The sequence below is a fragment of the Dipodomys spectabilis genome, unplaced genomic scaffold, assembly GCF_019054845.1.
Source record: "Dipodomys spectabilis isolate Male_0828 unplaced genomic scaffold, ASM1905484v1 ptg000054l, whole genome shotgun sequence".
Lineage (NCBI taxonomy): Eukaryota > Metazoa > Chordata > Mammalia > Rodentia > Heteromyidae > Dipodomys > Dipodomys spectabilis.
The window spans coordinates 43141911-43160190 of NW_024870731.1; the positions used below are offsets into that span (position 1 = coordinate 43141911).

At 59.0% G+C, this 18280-nt stretch overlaps 1 protein-coding gene across 1 annotated transcript in view; it reads right to left on the reverse strand.

Moving 5' to 3' along the window:
- Positions 1-18280, reverse strand: part of Fgd5 (FYVE, RhoGEF and PH domain containing 5) — a 60346-nt gene that overhangs the window by 15545 nt on the left and 26521 nt on the right. Inside the window, exons 3-8 of the mRNA XM_042680081.1 lie at positions 15837-15966; positions 8174-8232; positions 8039-8069; positions 1272-1429; positions 1002-1158; positions 436-526 (exon numbers count right to left, since the gene is read on the reverse strand). Of these exons, the coding sequence (XP_042536015.1) occupies positions 436-526; positions 1002-1158; positions 1272-1429; positions 8039-8069; positions 8174-8232; positions 15837-15966 (626 nt within the window). The remainder of the gene's footprint in view (positions 1-435; positions 527-1001; positions 1159-1271; positions 1430-8038; positions 8070-8173; positions 8233-15836; positions 15967-18280) is intronic.

Consider the following 18280-nt stretch of genomic DNA (forward strand, 5'->3'; position numbering starts at 1 on the left):
AACCCCAGCATTACAGCTCCTCAACCACCCCGCCCCCGGGTGCCCGCTGCGCGCCTGGTGCCAGGCCAGGCCTTTGGGAACAGACGCACTGCATTCCAGAGGGACAGCGGCCCTGGGTGGCAGATGGGATAAGTCCATGGCCCAGGGTCAGGGGGACAGGGAGGGATGTGCTGAGCCTCTAATGCACTGATTTCCAGCACACTCCACGCTGCCTGTGTGGGCAGTCTTGCTCACTCTTGAACCTTGGCACTCAACCTGCCATCTTCTGGGAGGGGAAAGCTAGGGCCTGACTGTCGGAAGGCAGGGCCGTGCCACCCTCCCTCCCCACGCCGGCTAACCAAGCGGAGGCAACACTCACATCGCAGGCCTGGCGGTGCGCACGCGCATGCGCACACGCCCTCTCCCTGCCCACTGCCCGCCCAGCCCCCGGCCCACCTGTGAGCAGCACTTGGTACTGGAAGAGACGCTGGACCACGCGCAGCAGCTGGTGCTTCACACTCCAGCCACCCCCGAGCCCGCTCTGCTGCTTTGGAGGGAGAAGCTGGTCAGGGAGCTCGGCCTCGGCTCAGCGCCCGCTGTCTCCCCGGCCTCGGCCTGGGGGCACACCGCACCCCAGTCACCGGCACCTCACACCTCTTCCCGCCAACCTCAGCGCCTGCCCCGGCTTCAACACCAGGAAGCCTGCCTAGTGTGGCCGTCCGGCTGTGGCTCCTTCAGACCCAGACCCTGCCCTGCCCCTCAATCCCCAACAGGGAGAAGCCCCCCATCTCCACGCAGGAACGGGATCCCCAGTTTGTAGCCAGCCTCTGGGACCCCCACTAGCTCATGCTTTGTAACCAGGGGAGCAGAATGGGGCCCAGTGCGGCCTGTTGCCCGGCAGAGGATGACCTGGAGTTTCCCTCCCCATGGTCCCCCCACACCCCAGCCAGGTCTCCTGCTCTGCTCGCTGCGCAGCCACGGCGGCCCTTACCCCTCCAGGGTCTCGGAGGACGCGGACCTACCTCAAACTCACGCACGGCGGCGGCCAGCGGGGGCGATCGCAGGCAGTCCTGGGCCAGCAGCCCCACGTACCGGTCGAACTGCAGGATGTGCGTGGCGTGGTGCTCGAAGTGCTGCTCCCGCGCCAGGAACACGTCAGCCACCTTCTGCTGGCCCTCCCTGCAGCCACGGCGAGGGCACGGACGGTGAGAACAGAACCACCTGGGACCGGCGCGGAGCTCACTCGTGGCCGCCACCCGTGTCCCCGCTTCCCCAGGGGCCCTGGGCCTCACCAGTCCAGCAGCCTCTGCTCCAGGTCCTCCAGGATGCCCCGGTGGAGGTCGAGAAGGGCTGGGAGCTCGCTCAGGCCCCTCTGCAGCTCCTCCCGGGCCAGCGCGTCCCCACCGGGGTCCGCCTCTTCTAAGGCCCTCGTGATGGCGGCGTGGAAATCCTGAGCCCGGGGGTGGACAGGCCTGAGCGTGGGCTTCCCTCAGCGGCACCCAGGCTTCCAGGCCGGCCTCGCAAAGATGGCCGTGGAACCTTGGACCAGCGTCACCGCACCCCACACCCTTACCTGTACCCCAAGAAGCCAGAGCCCAGCTGCTGCTCACAGGGCTGCCTAAGCTGGCACCCAGAGCACCACTCATAGACCCCCCCCCCTCCAGCTTCACGCAGAATGCCATGAGGAAAACGCTATCCCCCAACACGAGGACTCTGTGCACGGCCTGGCGTGTGAGCGTGGACCAGCAGCCCCCCGGTCCGTGGCTTCAGTGACCCTTAGACCACTGAGATCTAAAAACATTCAACAGAACATCCCTAGGTTTCCGAGAGGATCCCGTGGTGAGCAGCGTGAAGCCCCATCTTCCATGGGAGCGATCGCCCCTGCCCAGTGAGTTACCCACCCGGCATCCACCCTGTCCTGCCTGCCCACGCATCGCTCAATGGCCCCTTGGGTCCCCAACTGTCCCCAGTACGCTTATCTGACTCCCAGTGACCCCACAGCACAGGGACCGTTCGCTGGCAGCTCACATGGGTTGGGGCTGTCCTAAGTGTGTCCACTAAGTGGAAAGGTGAATTTTCTCATTACCAAGGACAGAAAGGACAGGCCCCCAGCAGCCTGACCCCCCTCATCCCACGCGTGCAGGAAGGCGCCGGGAGGCAGACCACACACGCCCTCACCACAGCCCACGGTCACAGCGGGGGCTTCGCGATCTGCTACCGCGCTTCGCTTGCTGTGCCTAATTGACAAACCACCGGTGTAGCATGGGAAGAATCAGGGTCCAGAGAGTTCTGACCGCGGTCCCAGCATCCTCTGGGGCTGGACCGTGGCCTGGGGTGGGAGGGGACACGCTGCGGCTGCCATGTTGTACACAGGGCATCTTCTCCCGCTGTCGGGAAAGCCCGCCAGGTGGGTGACATGGAAGGTTTATCACACTTGCTGACTCCGCAACCTCCATTTCATGGCCAGGGCCCTGGTGGAGGGGCGGTGACGGGGGGAGGGCGGGGGGGGGAGTAGGGAGGACGGCAAGGGCAGGATGGGCAGCTGTGTCTACACTGCACTCTGGGGAACTAAGCTATTAATTAATTGCTTGGAGAGCTGCTTCTCGATGGTAATTAATGCTCTCTGAATCAGCTCAGTCCCGCTGGGCAGGACGGCCAACCGCAGGCCCGGATCACCACACACATCCAGCCCGGGCCCGGATCACCACACACATCCAGCCCGGGCCCGGATCACCACACACATCCAGCCCTTCGTGGTCACGTAGCCACTGCAAGCGCAGCCACCCTCCCAGGGAGGAGACAGATGCCCATGAAGCAGAACAAAACCATGAACCACCCCAGCCAAGCCCCGACAGCACCAGATACGACTCCCACCCCAGACAAGGCCAGGCCCCCACCGCATCTCCTCCCTTCACGCAGCGTCCGTGCCTGCAAGCCTGGCTCACGGAAGGCCTCCACTACCCACGGCTTCACAAACTGGTCTCGGGGAGCCGCGGCCAGAGTCTGGATGAGCTGGCCTAGCCCTGCCCGAGCCAGCGGCATGTCACGGAGCCAGGCCAGGCCTCCTGTCACTGTCACCTCCAGTCTCCCGACAGGCCCTCAGGATCAAACCACTGGCCCAGCATGGCAGGTGCCCCTTCCCTCCCGGCCCTCGCTCTGGTGCTGGCTGCCCACCGCCTCTGCTCCCCCCCTCCCTCTTGGCTCCAGATGCCACTTCCTTACCCAGCTATTAGCCAGGACTCCCCTGGGGTTCTCTCCTGAACCGGGGAAGCCTGGGCCAGGTGCCTTGGGGTGCCCCCTCCCCCCGCAGGCTGCCCCGCTCTGGAGGGCAGGAACCCTGCACAAGCCGCCACACCTGGCTGGCGGAGGTGGTTCTGACAGCAGGAGGACAGGACGTGTCACACACTGATCTGCCCGGCTGCGGAGTGGGCATCACAGTGGCTGGGCGCAGATGATGGGCTGCTCTCCTGAAGCGCAGGCTGGTGAGGGAGGCAGACGGTGGACAAGCACCAAAAATCAGCTCCGAAAGACACGGCGGAGCAGAACAGCACCGGATCGAAGCCAGCGAGAAAACAACACTCACAGCTGAGCCCTGAGCAGCCTCAGATACCAGAGAGCACGGGGAGCCAGCAGGGCAGAGGGCTGGAGCGCACCCACTGACCGGCCTGGCCGAGGGACAGCCTGGGGACCCGGCCAGCACAGCAGAGCGTAGCCCGTCCACGCACACACCGACAGTCACTGCACCACACGCCACGCTGCGAATCAAATCCCAACGTAAAAGGCCCCAGACCACGCAAGGTCCCTTTGCTCCCGGAGTGGAGCTGGTGCAGCAGAGCTGGGAAACACACACACATGTTAAATTGAACAGCTGGGTCAAAGAAAAGGTGTTGAACCAAATGGAAACAAAAGCACGCCTAACAAGTCAGCAAACACATAAGACAGGTAAATGCACACAGAGAAAGTGCCGCGGAGAAGAGAACCAAGTGCGTGCATGAGAAAGCCCATGGAAGAAAGACACACATCTGCATCTCCCCCCCCCCGCCCCGCCCCCTCTCCCCGCCCCGCCCCTGCCCTGTCCGGTCCCTGCCTGGCCCTCCCCACGGGGCAAGCTCGCATCCTCGGTCCCTTGACCCTGGGCTTGGCTGACTAGACATCAGGAGAAGTAACGAGGCGGTTGTAAACACGACTCTCAAAGCGCTCTAATGTTTCGATTAGTCATCCCCAGGAGGAAAGCTTCCCACAGGCATCTGCTGCTCCTTCTGCCCGAACACACAGCAAGGAAGGCCACAGAGTCAAACTGAGCCGTAACCAGCTCTCAACCAGCTAATCCAGCCCCCTCCCCTTTGGTGCCAGTCCTGGGGCTTGAACTCAGGGCCTGGGTACTGTCCTTGAGCTTCTTTTTGCTCAAGGCTAGCGCTCTACCACTTGAGCCACAGCCCCACTTCTGGCTTTTTCTGCGTGTGTGGTGTAGAGGAATGGAACCCAGGGCTTCATGCATGCCAGGCGAGCACTGCACCACGGAGCCCCCTTCCCAGCCCTGCAGCCTCTCTTAGCCAGCAAATCCAGCCTCTCCTGAAGCCACAAGGGCCCAGTGAGACGAAGAAACTGATTTCAGAAAAGTTTTTCAAGCGACTAAGCTGGGTGACAGGCACTTTTTCTGCGGTCTCCTCTTCGTCTTCCTGCCTGGAGCACGGACGCAATGGCTACAGCTGAAGCAGCTACTGGTGTGCATGAGGCACAACAGAAAGACAGTTGCCAAATCTGACCCAAGTCTCTGACTTCTGGACTCATTTCACATCACAGAATAAATCCAAACCCCCGAAGGTAGCATGATTAGCTTTCCGTTAAAAGAAGTCAAACACCATTCCCCAATGACACTGAATTATGGAAATGTGGTACGTGGTGTCTTCCAAAAATGCCGCCCGTCTCCTTCCCCAAATGAGGCTCGGCTGCACGCACCTGCCGCTCCCTCCTCCCAGGTGCTGGACTCATCTCCACCCCCTGAACTTGGGCAGATCCCCTGGGCTGTCTGGACGGAGGAGGGGGAAGCCGTGGCTCGTGACCTCTGGGCCACCTTCATAAGAACCGCCAGGCTCTTCCTCCCAGCTCTCTCCTGAGACAACTGCTCTTGGCACCAGCCGCAGTGCTGCGCGGGAGGGGGGGGCATGCAGAGACCCCAAGGAGAGGCCTAGGTGCATTCATCTGGTGTGAGCCCCACAGAGGTCCCCACAAAGCCAGCCTTGACCACAGTGATGACACCCCTGCCCTCCCCCCCGCCCAGCCATCTGTGGCTCTCGGGAAAGGCCCAGACATCGCAGGCAGGGCCCCCGCTGTCCCACCATGCCCTGCCCCTGCGCGCACCATCATGTGGTGCCTCACAGCCCCCCAGCTCTGGGTCACCCCTGGTTCCAGGTGAGAGGGGAGAGCAGGTGCAGAGTCCGGCAGACACACGGGACAGAGGAAGGCCAGTGGGGTGAGTGGAAGAGGAAGGGCATGCTGGGAGGGGCCTTGGGGTGCCCTGGGGGGTCCCCCCTCCCTGCAGGCCAACTGGCTCCTGAGCAGGCCTTCAAGCCTCCGCCCAGAGGCGGGGGAGGGGCCTCCCGCTGGCGTGGGGACAGTGACTGGTTCCAGACAGAGGAAGCAGGACAATCAAGGGCAGGAGCTGATCAAACCGAGCCCCTGAGCTGGCACTGCGGACGCTTCTCGGCCTGCTCTTCATCTGGTCTTAGGATCCTTTGCCTGAGCCTGGCTCAAGCCTTCCCCTGCCTTGCCAAAACACCCATGTCTCACCATGCCCACACCACCTCCTGGCCTGGACGCACTGGCACACAGCAGTCCCCTGCCCTGAGCACCCGTCTCCGCCCCGAGAGATAGCGATGTCTGTCTACCTCTGTCCCAATGGCACCTCTTCCCCCAAGCTCCTGGAAACTCTGCACAACACCACGGCGGATGAATCCTATTTACCCAGAGCAGCCTGACGGCATCTCCTTCCACTCCCATGCGTTCCCCCTGCAGAGAGAGGCCTGCCCCAGGGGGAGGTCTGGGGCTTGCTCATCTTAGGGGATCCGAGGCCTGGATCAATAAAAACAGCGCTCCGTGGGCAGAGGCCCCGAGGGGAGGGAGGCCGCGGGCAGCGTGGCGGTTTTGTGGGCTCTTGCTCTTTCCTGCACGGGCTCCTGTGCAGCCGGCAGCTTCCCAACTGTCAGAACGCGGCTTCCCCTCCCACCCACATCTCAAGGTCTCTGCTGGCCTCCAGCCCCTCAGCCTCCAGCCCAAGCCCTTGCCAGACTCTCCGATGTAGCGAGAGACAGGCAGGCTGGGAAGCTGTCCCTGCGGGGCAGGCCGTGACAGCTGTAGGAGCACTCTGTCCCCATCCCCAGGTCCTGGCCGCTCCCTGCCTACTGGGGAGCACGGCACTGGCAATACTTGGCTGCTAGGAAGCGTGGTGGGCAGCCTGCGGGTGTCAGGAGACCTGTGCGTCCATCCTGGCTGGGTGACACTGTCCAAGTCACCCTCGAAGCCTCCATGTCACTACCCACCCACCATGGACACGCACAGCCCTGACGGCAGGAAGACAGTGAACAGACGCAGGACAGTGTAGGACCCGATGCCAAGCTAGGGCAAGGCTGCAAATGGTCTACACATGCTCAGAGGAAGGCCAGGGGGGCCGAGCGGACATTGCTGCATGCCCCATGTCCTTGCTAGACTCTTTCCATGCCCCTGCTGGTGACCTCGCGCCGGCTCAGGTCACCCCCTCAGGGAGCTCTGCCCAGATTCCACATGGCTGATGGTCATGTCCCCTCCAGGGCCAGATAGCTCCTCACTCTCTTTCCAGTCTCCACTCCGTTTTCTCCCCATTTCAGTGTTACTGGGGTCTGGAACTCAGGGCTTTGCATTTGCTAGCCAGGCATTTTGCCTCCAGCTAGAGATTTTCTTTTGTCAGTCATGGGGCTTGAACTCAAGGCCTAGGGGCTGTCCCTGAGCTCTTTTACTCAAGGCTAGCACTCTACCAGTTTCAGCTACAGCTCCACTTCCAGTTTTCTGGTAGTTAATTGGAGATAAGAGTCTCACGGACTTTCCTGACTGGGCTGGCTTTGAACTTCAATCATCAGATCTCAGACTCCTGAGTAGCTAGGATTACAGACAGGAGTCACCAGTGCCCGGCTGCCAGTAGCTCTTTTTAAAAGGTTTTGCATTATTTTTTCAGATAGGCTCTCATTTTTGCCAAGCTAGCCTGGGACCATTATCCTCTTATTTATGTCCCAAGTAGCTGACATGTTTATCCCACTAATGCCTGGGTGATGAGCTGAGCTAGAGACTTGCTAGGTTTTTGCACCCATGATCCTGCAGATTGCTGCTTCCCAAGCAGCTGGGATTACAGGTGTGAGCCGCCGTGCCCAGTTCTCATGCAAGAGTTTTAAAAAAATGGAGGGCTAGGAATGTGACCTAGTGGTAGAGTGCTTGCCTAGCATGCCTGAGGCAGGCCCTGGGTTCTAATCCTCGGTGTCACATAAACAAAAATAAATAAAAAAAATCTAAAAAATGTAGCTGAACAGAACAGAGCTGAACCCACGAGGAGACGGCAGCCGTTTTGTGGGTACTGTGCTGGCAGGGCCCTTTATCCAGGGGATTCCCTCGGCTCCCGCTCAGTGCTGGGGACCAAGAAGGCCCCGGTTCCCTGACCTGCTGCAGTCTGCTGTCACGTCCCAGGCAACACAGGGTCTGGGGGAGCTTGGGGGACACAAGGCTTGCCCAGCAGGCCCCAGGCCCCGGGTTCCATCACACAGCTTTGTCTGCAACACTCCATCCATCTCCTGTCCTCAACAAGAGGGAACCATGAACACACACAGACACACAGACACACACACATGTGCACCCCCCCCCCCCCACCAGAAGGTGTCCATCCCAGGCACATCCGCATCCATCAGGAGACTGAAAAGCGGGCGGGCGCCGCGGGCCGGAGCCATTAATGGAAACTGCCTGTGCTCGCTGACTGCCTCCCGCATCCCAGCCTTATAAACGAGCATTGAGTTTGGGACAATTAAAGTGATAAACTCACCAGGCCTAAGTGCTGCAGCATCTGCACGTATCTGCAGAGGGAAAGGGGTGAGCTGCGTTAACTCATCCAGGAAAACCGGGAGGGGGAGCTTTTATTTACGAGTTCAAGGCGGCGGGCGGCGGCTCCGGCACTCACGCTTTCTCAGAAGACAGCAGCTCCTGCGCGATGACAAGGGCCCTGGACTGTCCCTCCACCTGCAGAGACAGCGGGGACGTCAGCAGGCCAGGTAGCCACGAGCACCCCAAAAGAGAGGCCCCAGCAGGCCGCCACCCAAGGTGTGTGCTGTGCTCGATACCCACCCATGCACAGCCATGTGATGGTGCACGCCGGCCCACAGGCCCGCGGGCCCAGGCGGTCTGCGGCTGTGTACCACGGTGTCTGTCACCCCTGATATCTGGCTTTTGTACCCAGTTCCCTCAGCTCAGTTCCCATCTCCCACCCATCCCGTGATGGTTGGCATGGTAGCCAGGATTCCAACACCATCTCACGTCCAAAACATACATGAAGGCTGAGGGGGCCTGACTAGCAGAGCGCCTGTCTAGCAAGGCCAGAGGTCACTTCCCAGCACCACAAAACAGGACATATTGAGCCGGTGTCACCCATCTATAGTCCTAGCTACGTAGGAGGCAGAGGCAGAGGCTCAAGGGTTTGAGGGCGGTCTGGGATATTCAGAAAGACCCTGTGTCAACATAAAACGGAAACAAAAATAAGAAGTGCAAAGAACGTGGGACCGTGTGTGATGAACAAAAGGTACCCGGGGTGCTGGGGTCCCGGGGTGCTGGGGTCCCGGGGTGCTGGGGTGGTGCTATCCCCTGGGACGGCTGTCCTCAGGTGTGGGGGCGGGGCTGTTCTCTCTGGGCTCAGAGCAGTGGCAAGTGCTCCCTTGGGATCAGGAGCACTGTGGTCCCTGTCCACCCTGGCCCAGCCACAGTGTAAACTGAGCCTCAGTGGCTTCATCCAGGAGCGGAGCGCGCCTCCCACCCCTGAGCAGAGAGTAGAATGACGCACATTTACGTCATTGTTCTAATCAACAAGCACTGGCACCGCCCGCTCCGCACGTCCCTCCCTCCAGTGGGGGCAGACTCGGGGAAGGACGCAGGGGCAGGCCTGCTCCAGCAAGTCTGGGGATGATGGATGAGTCCTCGCCAGACAGCCACGGAGGGCGGCTGGCAGGCTGGGTGCGCAAGGCTGCACAGAAGCCGCTTCTGGGCGGCGCCCAACTGGGCCATTTAATGGAGCTGTTTGTTTAAGCAGGAAATGAACACCCGCTGAGGTTGACATGGGCTTCTGGGAACAGGGCTGCTCTGAGGAGCATGGGGGGGGGCGGTGTTCAGTGTCGCATTTCTCAGACCATGCGTGGCCGGAGCTGTGGACCTCGGGCTGTGCCACCCCTGCCCAAAGCTGTCCCGAGGGGCTCAGTCCGGCGCTTCCTCCCCGAGCTGCAGATGAAGCAGCTGGCCCAGCACAGGGAAGGTTGGAGGGGACGGTCCTTCCTCCCAGGGGTCAGAGGTAGATGGCCCGGCCCTGTGCCCTGTCTCTGCACCCTGGTTTCCCACCTGCAAATGGCTGCCACTGTGGTCCAAAGACCTTTGAGATTCAGGAAGGCCCCTCTTCCCCAGCGGTGACCAGCACACGCTGTCCGGCAAGCTCAGCCAGGGGGCGCGGGGAGGGGGGGAGGGGGACACTAACCACAGCCCCAGACATAACCACATTCACCGAAACCATAGGCCAGGCCCACTCTTCCGGTCGTGTTTGGCTTCGCTTGGTTTATGGTTTCTCCATAAGAAAAAGTTGCTATTCAGCCTGGTGTGGTGACTCTAGCCTGTAATCCTAACTCCTGGGGAGGCAGTGATCAAGGACTCATGGTTCACGGCCAGCCCAGGAATAAAGCGGGTCTTAAACCCTCTCCCCCCATCTCAACCAAAGGCTAGCCTGTACTTGTTACCCAGCTTTGGGGGTGGCACAGTGGCTGGGCCTGTGGTCCCCAGCTACCCGAGGAAGATGGCAGCCCAGGCCAGCCTGGGCACAGAGTGAGACCCTAACTTGAAAAGAACCAATAAATGCAAAACTGGACTGGAAGTGTGGCTCAAATGGTAGAGGCACCTGCCTAGCAGGCATGAGACCATGAACCCAATCCTCACTACTGCCAGAGAAAACACTGACATTCATGCTAAAATGTAGAGGGTTTTATTATCTTTAAGGGGGTTAAAATAGACTGTTTTTTTTGGGGGGGTACTAATGGGGCTTGAACTCAGGGCCTCATGCTCGCTAGGCACTCTACCACTGGGTCGCACCTCAGCCCTGCTTTGCGGGAGTTATTCTGGCCCAGAAACATGCTTGATCTACCTGCTCTTGGCTCCACTGTGGTGTGGTGACACCCATACACCACCACGCCTAGCTTCCCGCCCCTGGGATGGAGTCTTGGGACTTTTCTACCCAGGCTGACCTCCAACTGCGATCTCCCCATCCTCAGCCTTCTGGATAGCTAGCTAGGATTCCAGGCATGTGCCCGGGACCAGGTAAAGATAGATGTTCGTGTCTACTTTGCGACATAGGAGCCCTGGGGACGGATGGCTCTGGGTCCCGCACTGTTTCTCCGAGGGAAGCAGGGCCCCGTACCAAGCATCCTGAGCTCCCTGGTGCTGGAAGCTGCCACCCAGTTGGCATGGGATGTGAATGGACCAGGCAAGGCTGCAGAGTATGGCATGAGGCAGTAGCCAGGGACCCCCGGCCCCCCGCCCATCCTCCGGAGGGGCCCCAGTAGGTTCAGGGATCACGTAGTCTTTCTCTTCTGCCTTGGGGAGGAGGAAGCAGCAACCCCAGTTCTTCTTCCCCTCTTTTGCCACTTCAAGGCGCACGTGCACGCACGCACACGCGCGCGCACACACACACACACACACACACGGCCCTTCCAGAACCTCAAACTACCAAGGTCCCGCACAGAACCCAGCAGCCTTGCAGCTGCCCTGTGGGGTGCCTGGGCAGCTGGGGCAATGCGCCTGGCAATAAAGATGCAGGGCTGAGTGGCTGCCGCCGCAGCGCACAGGCCGAGCGGCTCACGGGAGCAAGGCCCGCATTTCCATTTCATTAAACTGTCAGGCGCTGGTGCCCGCGTTCCTGCCTCCAGAGCCAGGGTGAGTCTAATGCATTCCGTTGTTTATTAGTTTACTTGGAGCTATGGATGGAATGCTTTTTTATGTGCGGGGCAGCAGGGACACAGCTGTGAAGAGGACCCCAGGCGCCTGCCCTTCTGGGGAAGGCAAGCGGTATGCAAGCGGGCAGAAACAGAAAGACTAAATCTCAGGAGGAGGAAATGAGCAGGAATGCTTCCATAGATCGCAGAGCCGGGAAGGGCTCCCCGACGAAGCAGCGTTTAACAGCCAGACACACGGGGGCAAAGGAATGCTTCGGTGGAAGAAATGGCAAGTGCAAAAGGCCCTGGGGTTGGCTTGTTTTTATATCCTTCGCAATTCCTGGCTTAGGACCGAGGTAGCAGCTGAGTTGTATTTGGTCTGTGTTTAAGATATAGCCTTAAGAACACAAAACACCAGGGACTCAAATCTGGTGCCAATGTCCAGCAGGGCAAACACAAGAGGGTCTCACAGTTCGTCGTGGGCTGAGTTTCGGTGTCTGTGGGGCGTCAGGGGAGTGTGGGGTGAGCTGGCACGGCTGCTGCGGGAATGCCATCGGCATGCGGCCAGTGCTGCCCAAGCCAAGGGCACCGAACGTGAGGCCGGGCCGGGGGCTCAGGCCTCGGGAAATCGGGAGCAGGGAGGGCAGCGGAACCCTTCTGCCTGTAACAAGGAACACACGGCTGCTGTGGAAACTGTGTGGCAGGTCTCAAAAACGGAAAACCAGGAGTAGTAAAGATCCAGACCCCCTCCGCCTGTGTGGACGTACAGATCTGAGCGCAGACCCCTGCGCGCCCAGGGCCACAGCTGTTACCACATCAACAAAAAAACCCAAAGCAGCTGCTAAAAAACCCAAAGCGGTCTAAGCTGGTGACCACCGCTGGTGACTCACACCTGTCATCCTGACTACTCAAGAGGCTGAGATCTGAGGATCGAGGTTTGAAGCCAGCCTGGGCAGGAAACGTCTGTGGGATTTTATCTCCAATTAAAGCCTCCCCTCCCCCCCAAAACAATCTCAAAAGTGGAGCTGTGGCTCCAATGGTAGAGCACCAACCTTGATTTAAAAAGCTCAGGGACAGCACGCAGGTCCTGAGTTCAAGTTCCAGGACTGGCACAATTGAAAAAGAAAAGGAAACATGGTCCAGCCACGGGACAGACCAGGGATTCCAGAGCAGAGCCCTCCAGCCCACACGGATGTGCCAGGCTGCCCTGCGAAGTCAGCCCGTCCCAAACAGGACACAGCACCGATTCCACTCGTGTGCCGGGGGCTCAGGCTAGCCCAACTCATGGAAGCAGACAGAGCAAGGGGCTTGGGGGGCGCGGGGCTGGGGCGGTGGCGGGAGCTCCGGAGACAGCTGGTGATGACGTCACACCGGCAACGCGCCCGCTGCCTCTGAGCTGTGCTCTGGAAATGTGGTCAAGGTTACCGGGAAGGTGATTACGGTTAGGTGTAACTGACCATCATGAATAAATACATCAGGAAATGAAAAGGCTCTCTCAACCTCTGTGAGACCCGGGAGCTGAGCTGTCGTGTACGGTTACTGCCAACTCCACCTTGGCTGCATGGGGTTCCTGCCCGGCCTGGCCCCTCATGGGGGGGGGGGTCCCGCAGCCCCTGGGAGGGCAGACCACAGTGGGCGAGCAGTCAGCACGCCTTAAATCCACGCCCTTCGAGAAAAAGGGAGGACCAGCAGCCACGGAGAGGCAACACCAAGGAACTGGCGTAGATGGGACAGGAGAGGCGTGGGCTTGGGCAAGGTCCCAGCTCCCTCCACAGCAGCGAATGCCGGGTGTGCGCAGCACGGAGCAGTCAGTGACGCCGAACCCTGGACAGGGCTCGGGAAGATCCCCAACGTGGGGCCAAGCGTGGCTGCAGATTCAAGGACTGCGGCTTGAGCTCAGCCAGTGCCGCAGAGCCCGCGGGACAGTGCCACCCCTTTCCTCGCTCCCCCCGCCAGTGTTCCCCTCCCCTCCCCACCCACACGCTGGGTAGTGCATTTCCAGCGCGGCGTCAGAGAGCACCACCGCTGCCCTGCTCACCCTTCGCCCCTCCATTTCTGTGCTCTACCCTCGCCGTCCCAAAGACGGAAAAAACAAAAGACAAAAAGAAATGAAAAACAACAGAGACAAAAAACACCTCCTGCTTCCATTTCCTGGAGTCCATTTCGATAAATATTATTTTATATGATCTGAGGTACATAGGCTCTGTGCCTGTGTGTTCCTTCCCTAAGAAGCCTTGAGCTTTCGTGGCAGGTGCTGTACCATTTAAGCCAAGCCTCTACCACTGCTTTTTGGCTGGTTATTTTGGGGGTGGAGTCTGTCAAACTTTACTACCCAGGATCCCCTTGAACCTCGGTCAGGATCTCTGAGTCCTGGGTAGCTGGGATTACAGGTGTGAACTACTGGTATGTAGCTAGGCCTTTGCCTTTTGGAGAAATGAAGCTCTTCAACCCAGGGAGGATGGAAGGCTGGGAATGAACAAGCCTCCTCCCCGAGGGGCTGGTGGGGTGGGAGGCCCCTCACTCGGGAACCACACTGCCTTTCGCTGCCTGGTATGAGGAGCTAGCCAGCAGCGTGCTGCTGACGGCCTCCTGGGCAGCAGCAGGACACCTGCCCTGAAGGGCTCTGGGTGGGTCGGTGGTTTTGGACAGCCCTCCTGCACACGAATGCGCTTACCGCCATCTGCTGGTGAACAGCACAGCAAACGAATCAGACACACAGTACATGCCCCTCTGTCAGGATGGCCAGATAACCAATAACACTGCTCAAGGAATAACATGCAGCCATAAAAACTGCAGCACACGTCAGTAATCCCAGCTACTCCAGATGCAGAGGCAGGGGGGTCTTCAGTTTGAGGGTGAAGTTAGCAAGACCTCATCTCAAAAGCAAAGGCATGTGAGGAGATATGACAAAGTAAACGGGACTCAAGAAACAAAGGACCTCCTCTTCATTTGTCCTATCGTTTCTAGCTGACCCCACGGCCTTGGTCTCACATATGGTATATATGTGTGTGTGTGTGTGTGTGTGTGTGTGTGTACATCCGAGGGAAGCTAGGAGGAGGGCTCAGAATCAGAGGGAAACGGAAACAATACAGCGGAGGGGCCATCAGCTGCACTGGACATTGGTGACAGTGAACTAAGCAGCTCAGGGCAGCGATGGGAGGGAGGGAGGGAACGGGGAACAGCTCACACTAAGCAAGAGGAAAGAAACGTACATTCCACCCGATGTGCAAGAAATTGCCACGCTGACTCCAGTAGAGTCTGCTTAGCATGGGAAACCTGCTTTCAGACCTGAGAATGGGGCTTCACAGAGACCTATCTCTGAGAATGGGACTTCATCGAAGTCTACCTCGGAGAATAGGGCTTCAAAGAGGCCTACTCCTGGAAAGGCTGGCAAACCCCTGGGAAAGATGTGTTTCTGCCTTTCTTCACTGTATAAGAGTGCCTATTAATCTTTTACTGCTTCTACTGCTCTTTGTATTTGCTCATTGTCAACGTTCCCTTATTCAAAGCTCTTTCTTAAGAGTGTTGACGACTCCAATATCTGACGAGTGTCTTAAAAATATGACGAACTCACCAGAGTTAAGTGCTACCCTGAAACCCCTCTTATGGAGGCTAGGAGACAAGTTATAAGTAAATATAAAAGTATTGGGGGTTTCACAAAGTCACTTTAGCAGAAGGAATTATTTGTAAGGGACTTACAAGAAGCAGTAGGCTCAGCTAGAGCAGAAAGAATGGATGGCAATTACTAAGATAACTATTTAGGAGAAAGAATTTCCTGCTATTTACTAAGAGACTTGCTAGATCTAGGTCTCCTTGAGGTTTACTATTAAAGAAAAAACAAGAAAGATCATATGGGAAAGTTAAGGCCTCTATAAAGATAGGTAATGGTTAATTGGTGACAAACATTGAAACCCAAACCCATTGTATTCCTTACAGATAAGCTGGAGACAAATGCCTATCAGGTGCCCAGCTGGTGACCACCCAAGAAAGAAGCCCTGCAGCAAGATTGTGTAACCTTTTGCCCTTTCTCATGGAGACTTTTGCTATAAAAGTTTGCTATCCTCTGCATTAAATCGCACTCAGCATCCACTCCTAATGTGTGTGAGTTGTCTGTTTGCCATCTCCCCATCCTATTCCAAGTTCCTCCCTTAGGTGTCCTCCGTCGTCCCGACAGAACCCGGTCCGCGGCAAGAAATAGCTGTAGGGTCCACGTTTGTAGAGCCCATAAGCCTTCTAGACCATAATGACAATTTGCCTTGTGAAGGTTCACCGCGGCTGTGACTGAGTATCACTCTCCCACAGTACCGTGAATTTTGTGCAATTTATGTAATCAAGCTCAATAAAAACAAAAAACAAAAACAAGCAAAGGGGAGTGAAAGCACCTGGTCAGCGCATACCAGGTCTAGCCTGACTCAGACCACACAGCTGTAGGCACTCCCCCCAAAGGCCCTGGAGAGCCCCCCGCTCCCGTGTCTGAGGGCGTCCGTGGAAGCAGCCAGCCTGCCTCCCATCCCGGGCAGGGCCATGGCGCTGGTGCTTCTTAGGGCTGCCCACCTGCTGCCCTAAGATCCGGTGTTTGGATGGGACCAGGGCCCTGGCACCGCCAGCTCCCTCCACCTCCTCCTCCCTCACCCTCACATGCCTGGTCTCCCCTGGGCTGCCTACCTTGGGCGCAAGGCTGGAGTCTCTTGGGGCACTGTCCTCCTCTTCTGAGCTCCCCTGCTCCTCATCCGATGGGACGTCGTCTCTGGGGGACACGGAGATGGGACAGACCTTGTAGGGCTCCGTGTAGGCACTGGGCAGAGAGGGGGACAGAGGTTAGAACCGCTGACTTACAGGGATGAAGCGAGGTGACCCGGCCATGCCACGAGCTCTTAGCAAGTGTGAGGACCACCCGGCCACACTGGCCTCCGCGCGGGGCTCCCACTGTGCCAGGCTCACTGCAGCCCCGATACCTTGCTACACACTACCAAAGACGCACGCGGAGACGGCGGGTAAAGGCCCAGAGTCACCTCGAGGGTACCAGACATTCAACCCCCCCACCCCCAGCTCAGGGCCTGACCGGGTCTGGTCTGATAGCAGCGTCGGCCCTCAGAGGCCCAGAGGCCTGGATCACGGACACAGCATGGTCTGGACAAAGCCAGGGCTGTGCGTCCCAGCCCCAGCCCGGCCAAGTCACACGTCAGGGTGGCCTTTCCACCTAGACCACACGGCGTCCACGCCCCCTGCCCTGCCGGGGCACGGGTGGTGGGGTCACAGCACCTGCTGGCCCTCCCTCCTTCCCTCCCTCCCGCCGTCCCCTCATGGATTCAGAAAGGCCTGATGAGTGCCTACTGCGTGGGGCTGGCATGGGGGAGATGAGGATGACCGAGCTCCGTGCGGAAGGCTGGCGGGGGCACAGGGGAGGAGGAGAGTGGACGGCAGGGCACTGCTGGGTGAGTTGACCAGGCCAGCCCACAAGGAGGTGCAAGCGCAGGCCACCTCGTGCGCCACCACGGCAGCTCATCTGCTCTCCCGTGGATATCACCGTGGTCCAGGGCCATGTCTAGAGCCCCTGACATTTCCTTTATACCTGCTGCTTTCCAGAACATACCCTGGACATGTGGTCACTACAGGGTCACGTGACCCCAGCCCTGCAGGCGCTCACCCGGGGAGTCACGTGCTGGGGAAGAGGCCTGGGGCCAGGCAGCTCGGCTCTGAGCCTCGTGACCAAGAGGCTTAGAGCTGGCCTCAGAGAGAGGGAAGTCACACACCCTCTCTCTGTTTCTTCTCTACCAAGTGAGGGGGGGCAGCTGGGACAGTGGTGGAGGGGGTCACTGCCTGGACGGAGCGGGTCCTTTCTGGTCAGCCTGGGGGAGCCCACGGGAGGGCCGAGTGCTCACTCTCCAGCCTGCCTTTCCCGTACCCTGTGCTCCAAAGGGGGCAGAAATCAGGGCTGCTGGGGGCCGTGACCTCAAACAACCCACGAAGTCCTAAGACACCATGTGGGGGACGACGCTTTGTAACTGTGCCCAGCTCTGAGCACTAAGTTCCTGCGCTCCAAGCCTGCCTGGAAGCCCAGCCCCGCCAAAGGGGCCAAGCACTCATTCAGGGAAAAGGCAGCTCCTCCCCGAGACACCTCGGCCCTGGCCCCCGTCCTCCGAGCATGAGTGAGGACCGAGGGCAGACCACAGATGGACCCGCTCCCACTGGACAGCCCAGCGGGTAGATCAGGTGCGTGGGAAGTGAAGCGGGAGGACTCCCCACACCCCCAGACCCTTGTGCCCCAGAGCCCCGTGCCCCCTCCAGCGGCCTCCACAGTCTGGGCACTTCCTCAGTGCTTTAAGCTGCCCCCCACCCACCATTTCCCACGTGGGCAGATACTGCTCACTGCGACCTTCCCCGTGGTACAGCGAGAAGGCCTGGGAGGGTCGGGAACCCACCGCCAACCCAGGAGGAAATCGGGGCTTTGGCTTCAGTGTCCACATCTGTAAAACGGAGGTGGGCATGGACTGAAGGGCTCAAGCACCAAACCCCAGAGCAAGCAGCTGCTCCGGGCCGCAGGCATTGCTTGCCAGGCCGGCCGGCCAGGACCAGGCTCCGAGCGCAGCCTTGCGTCTGGAGAGAGCTGGGCGCTCACCCCGTTCCTCCTGGAGGGTCAGCCAAGGGACAGCCTTTAATGGTTCCCAGAAACAGTGAGGAGGGAAGGCTGTGTAGAAAACTTGATTTCCATTTCTCACTATGTAAAAACCCAGGTCCTGCTTGCTCTGACGTGTGATGTCCCCAATGCGCAGCCCCACCTTTGGAGGACTGTTTCCTTTTTCACACCGCTTTAATGAGCAATGACTTGCCTGTCATGAGATTTCCCCCTGTCAAACGGTGCCATTCACCTCCAAACAACCCCCCCTTAACACCCACCCCTATTCCTGCAGGTCCTCGGGCAACCCCTACCCTACTCCTTTATTTTTGGTGACACTTTATTTTTGGTGTTTGCAGGTGTTCTGGCACTTGAGCCACGTCCCCAGTGCTCTTGCGTTTAGGTTGTTTTTTTCAGGCAGAGTCTGGAACTTCTTCCTGCATTTGCCTCCACTGGGATTCTCCTAACCTCTCCTCCGGAGTAGCTGGGACTA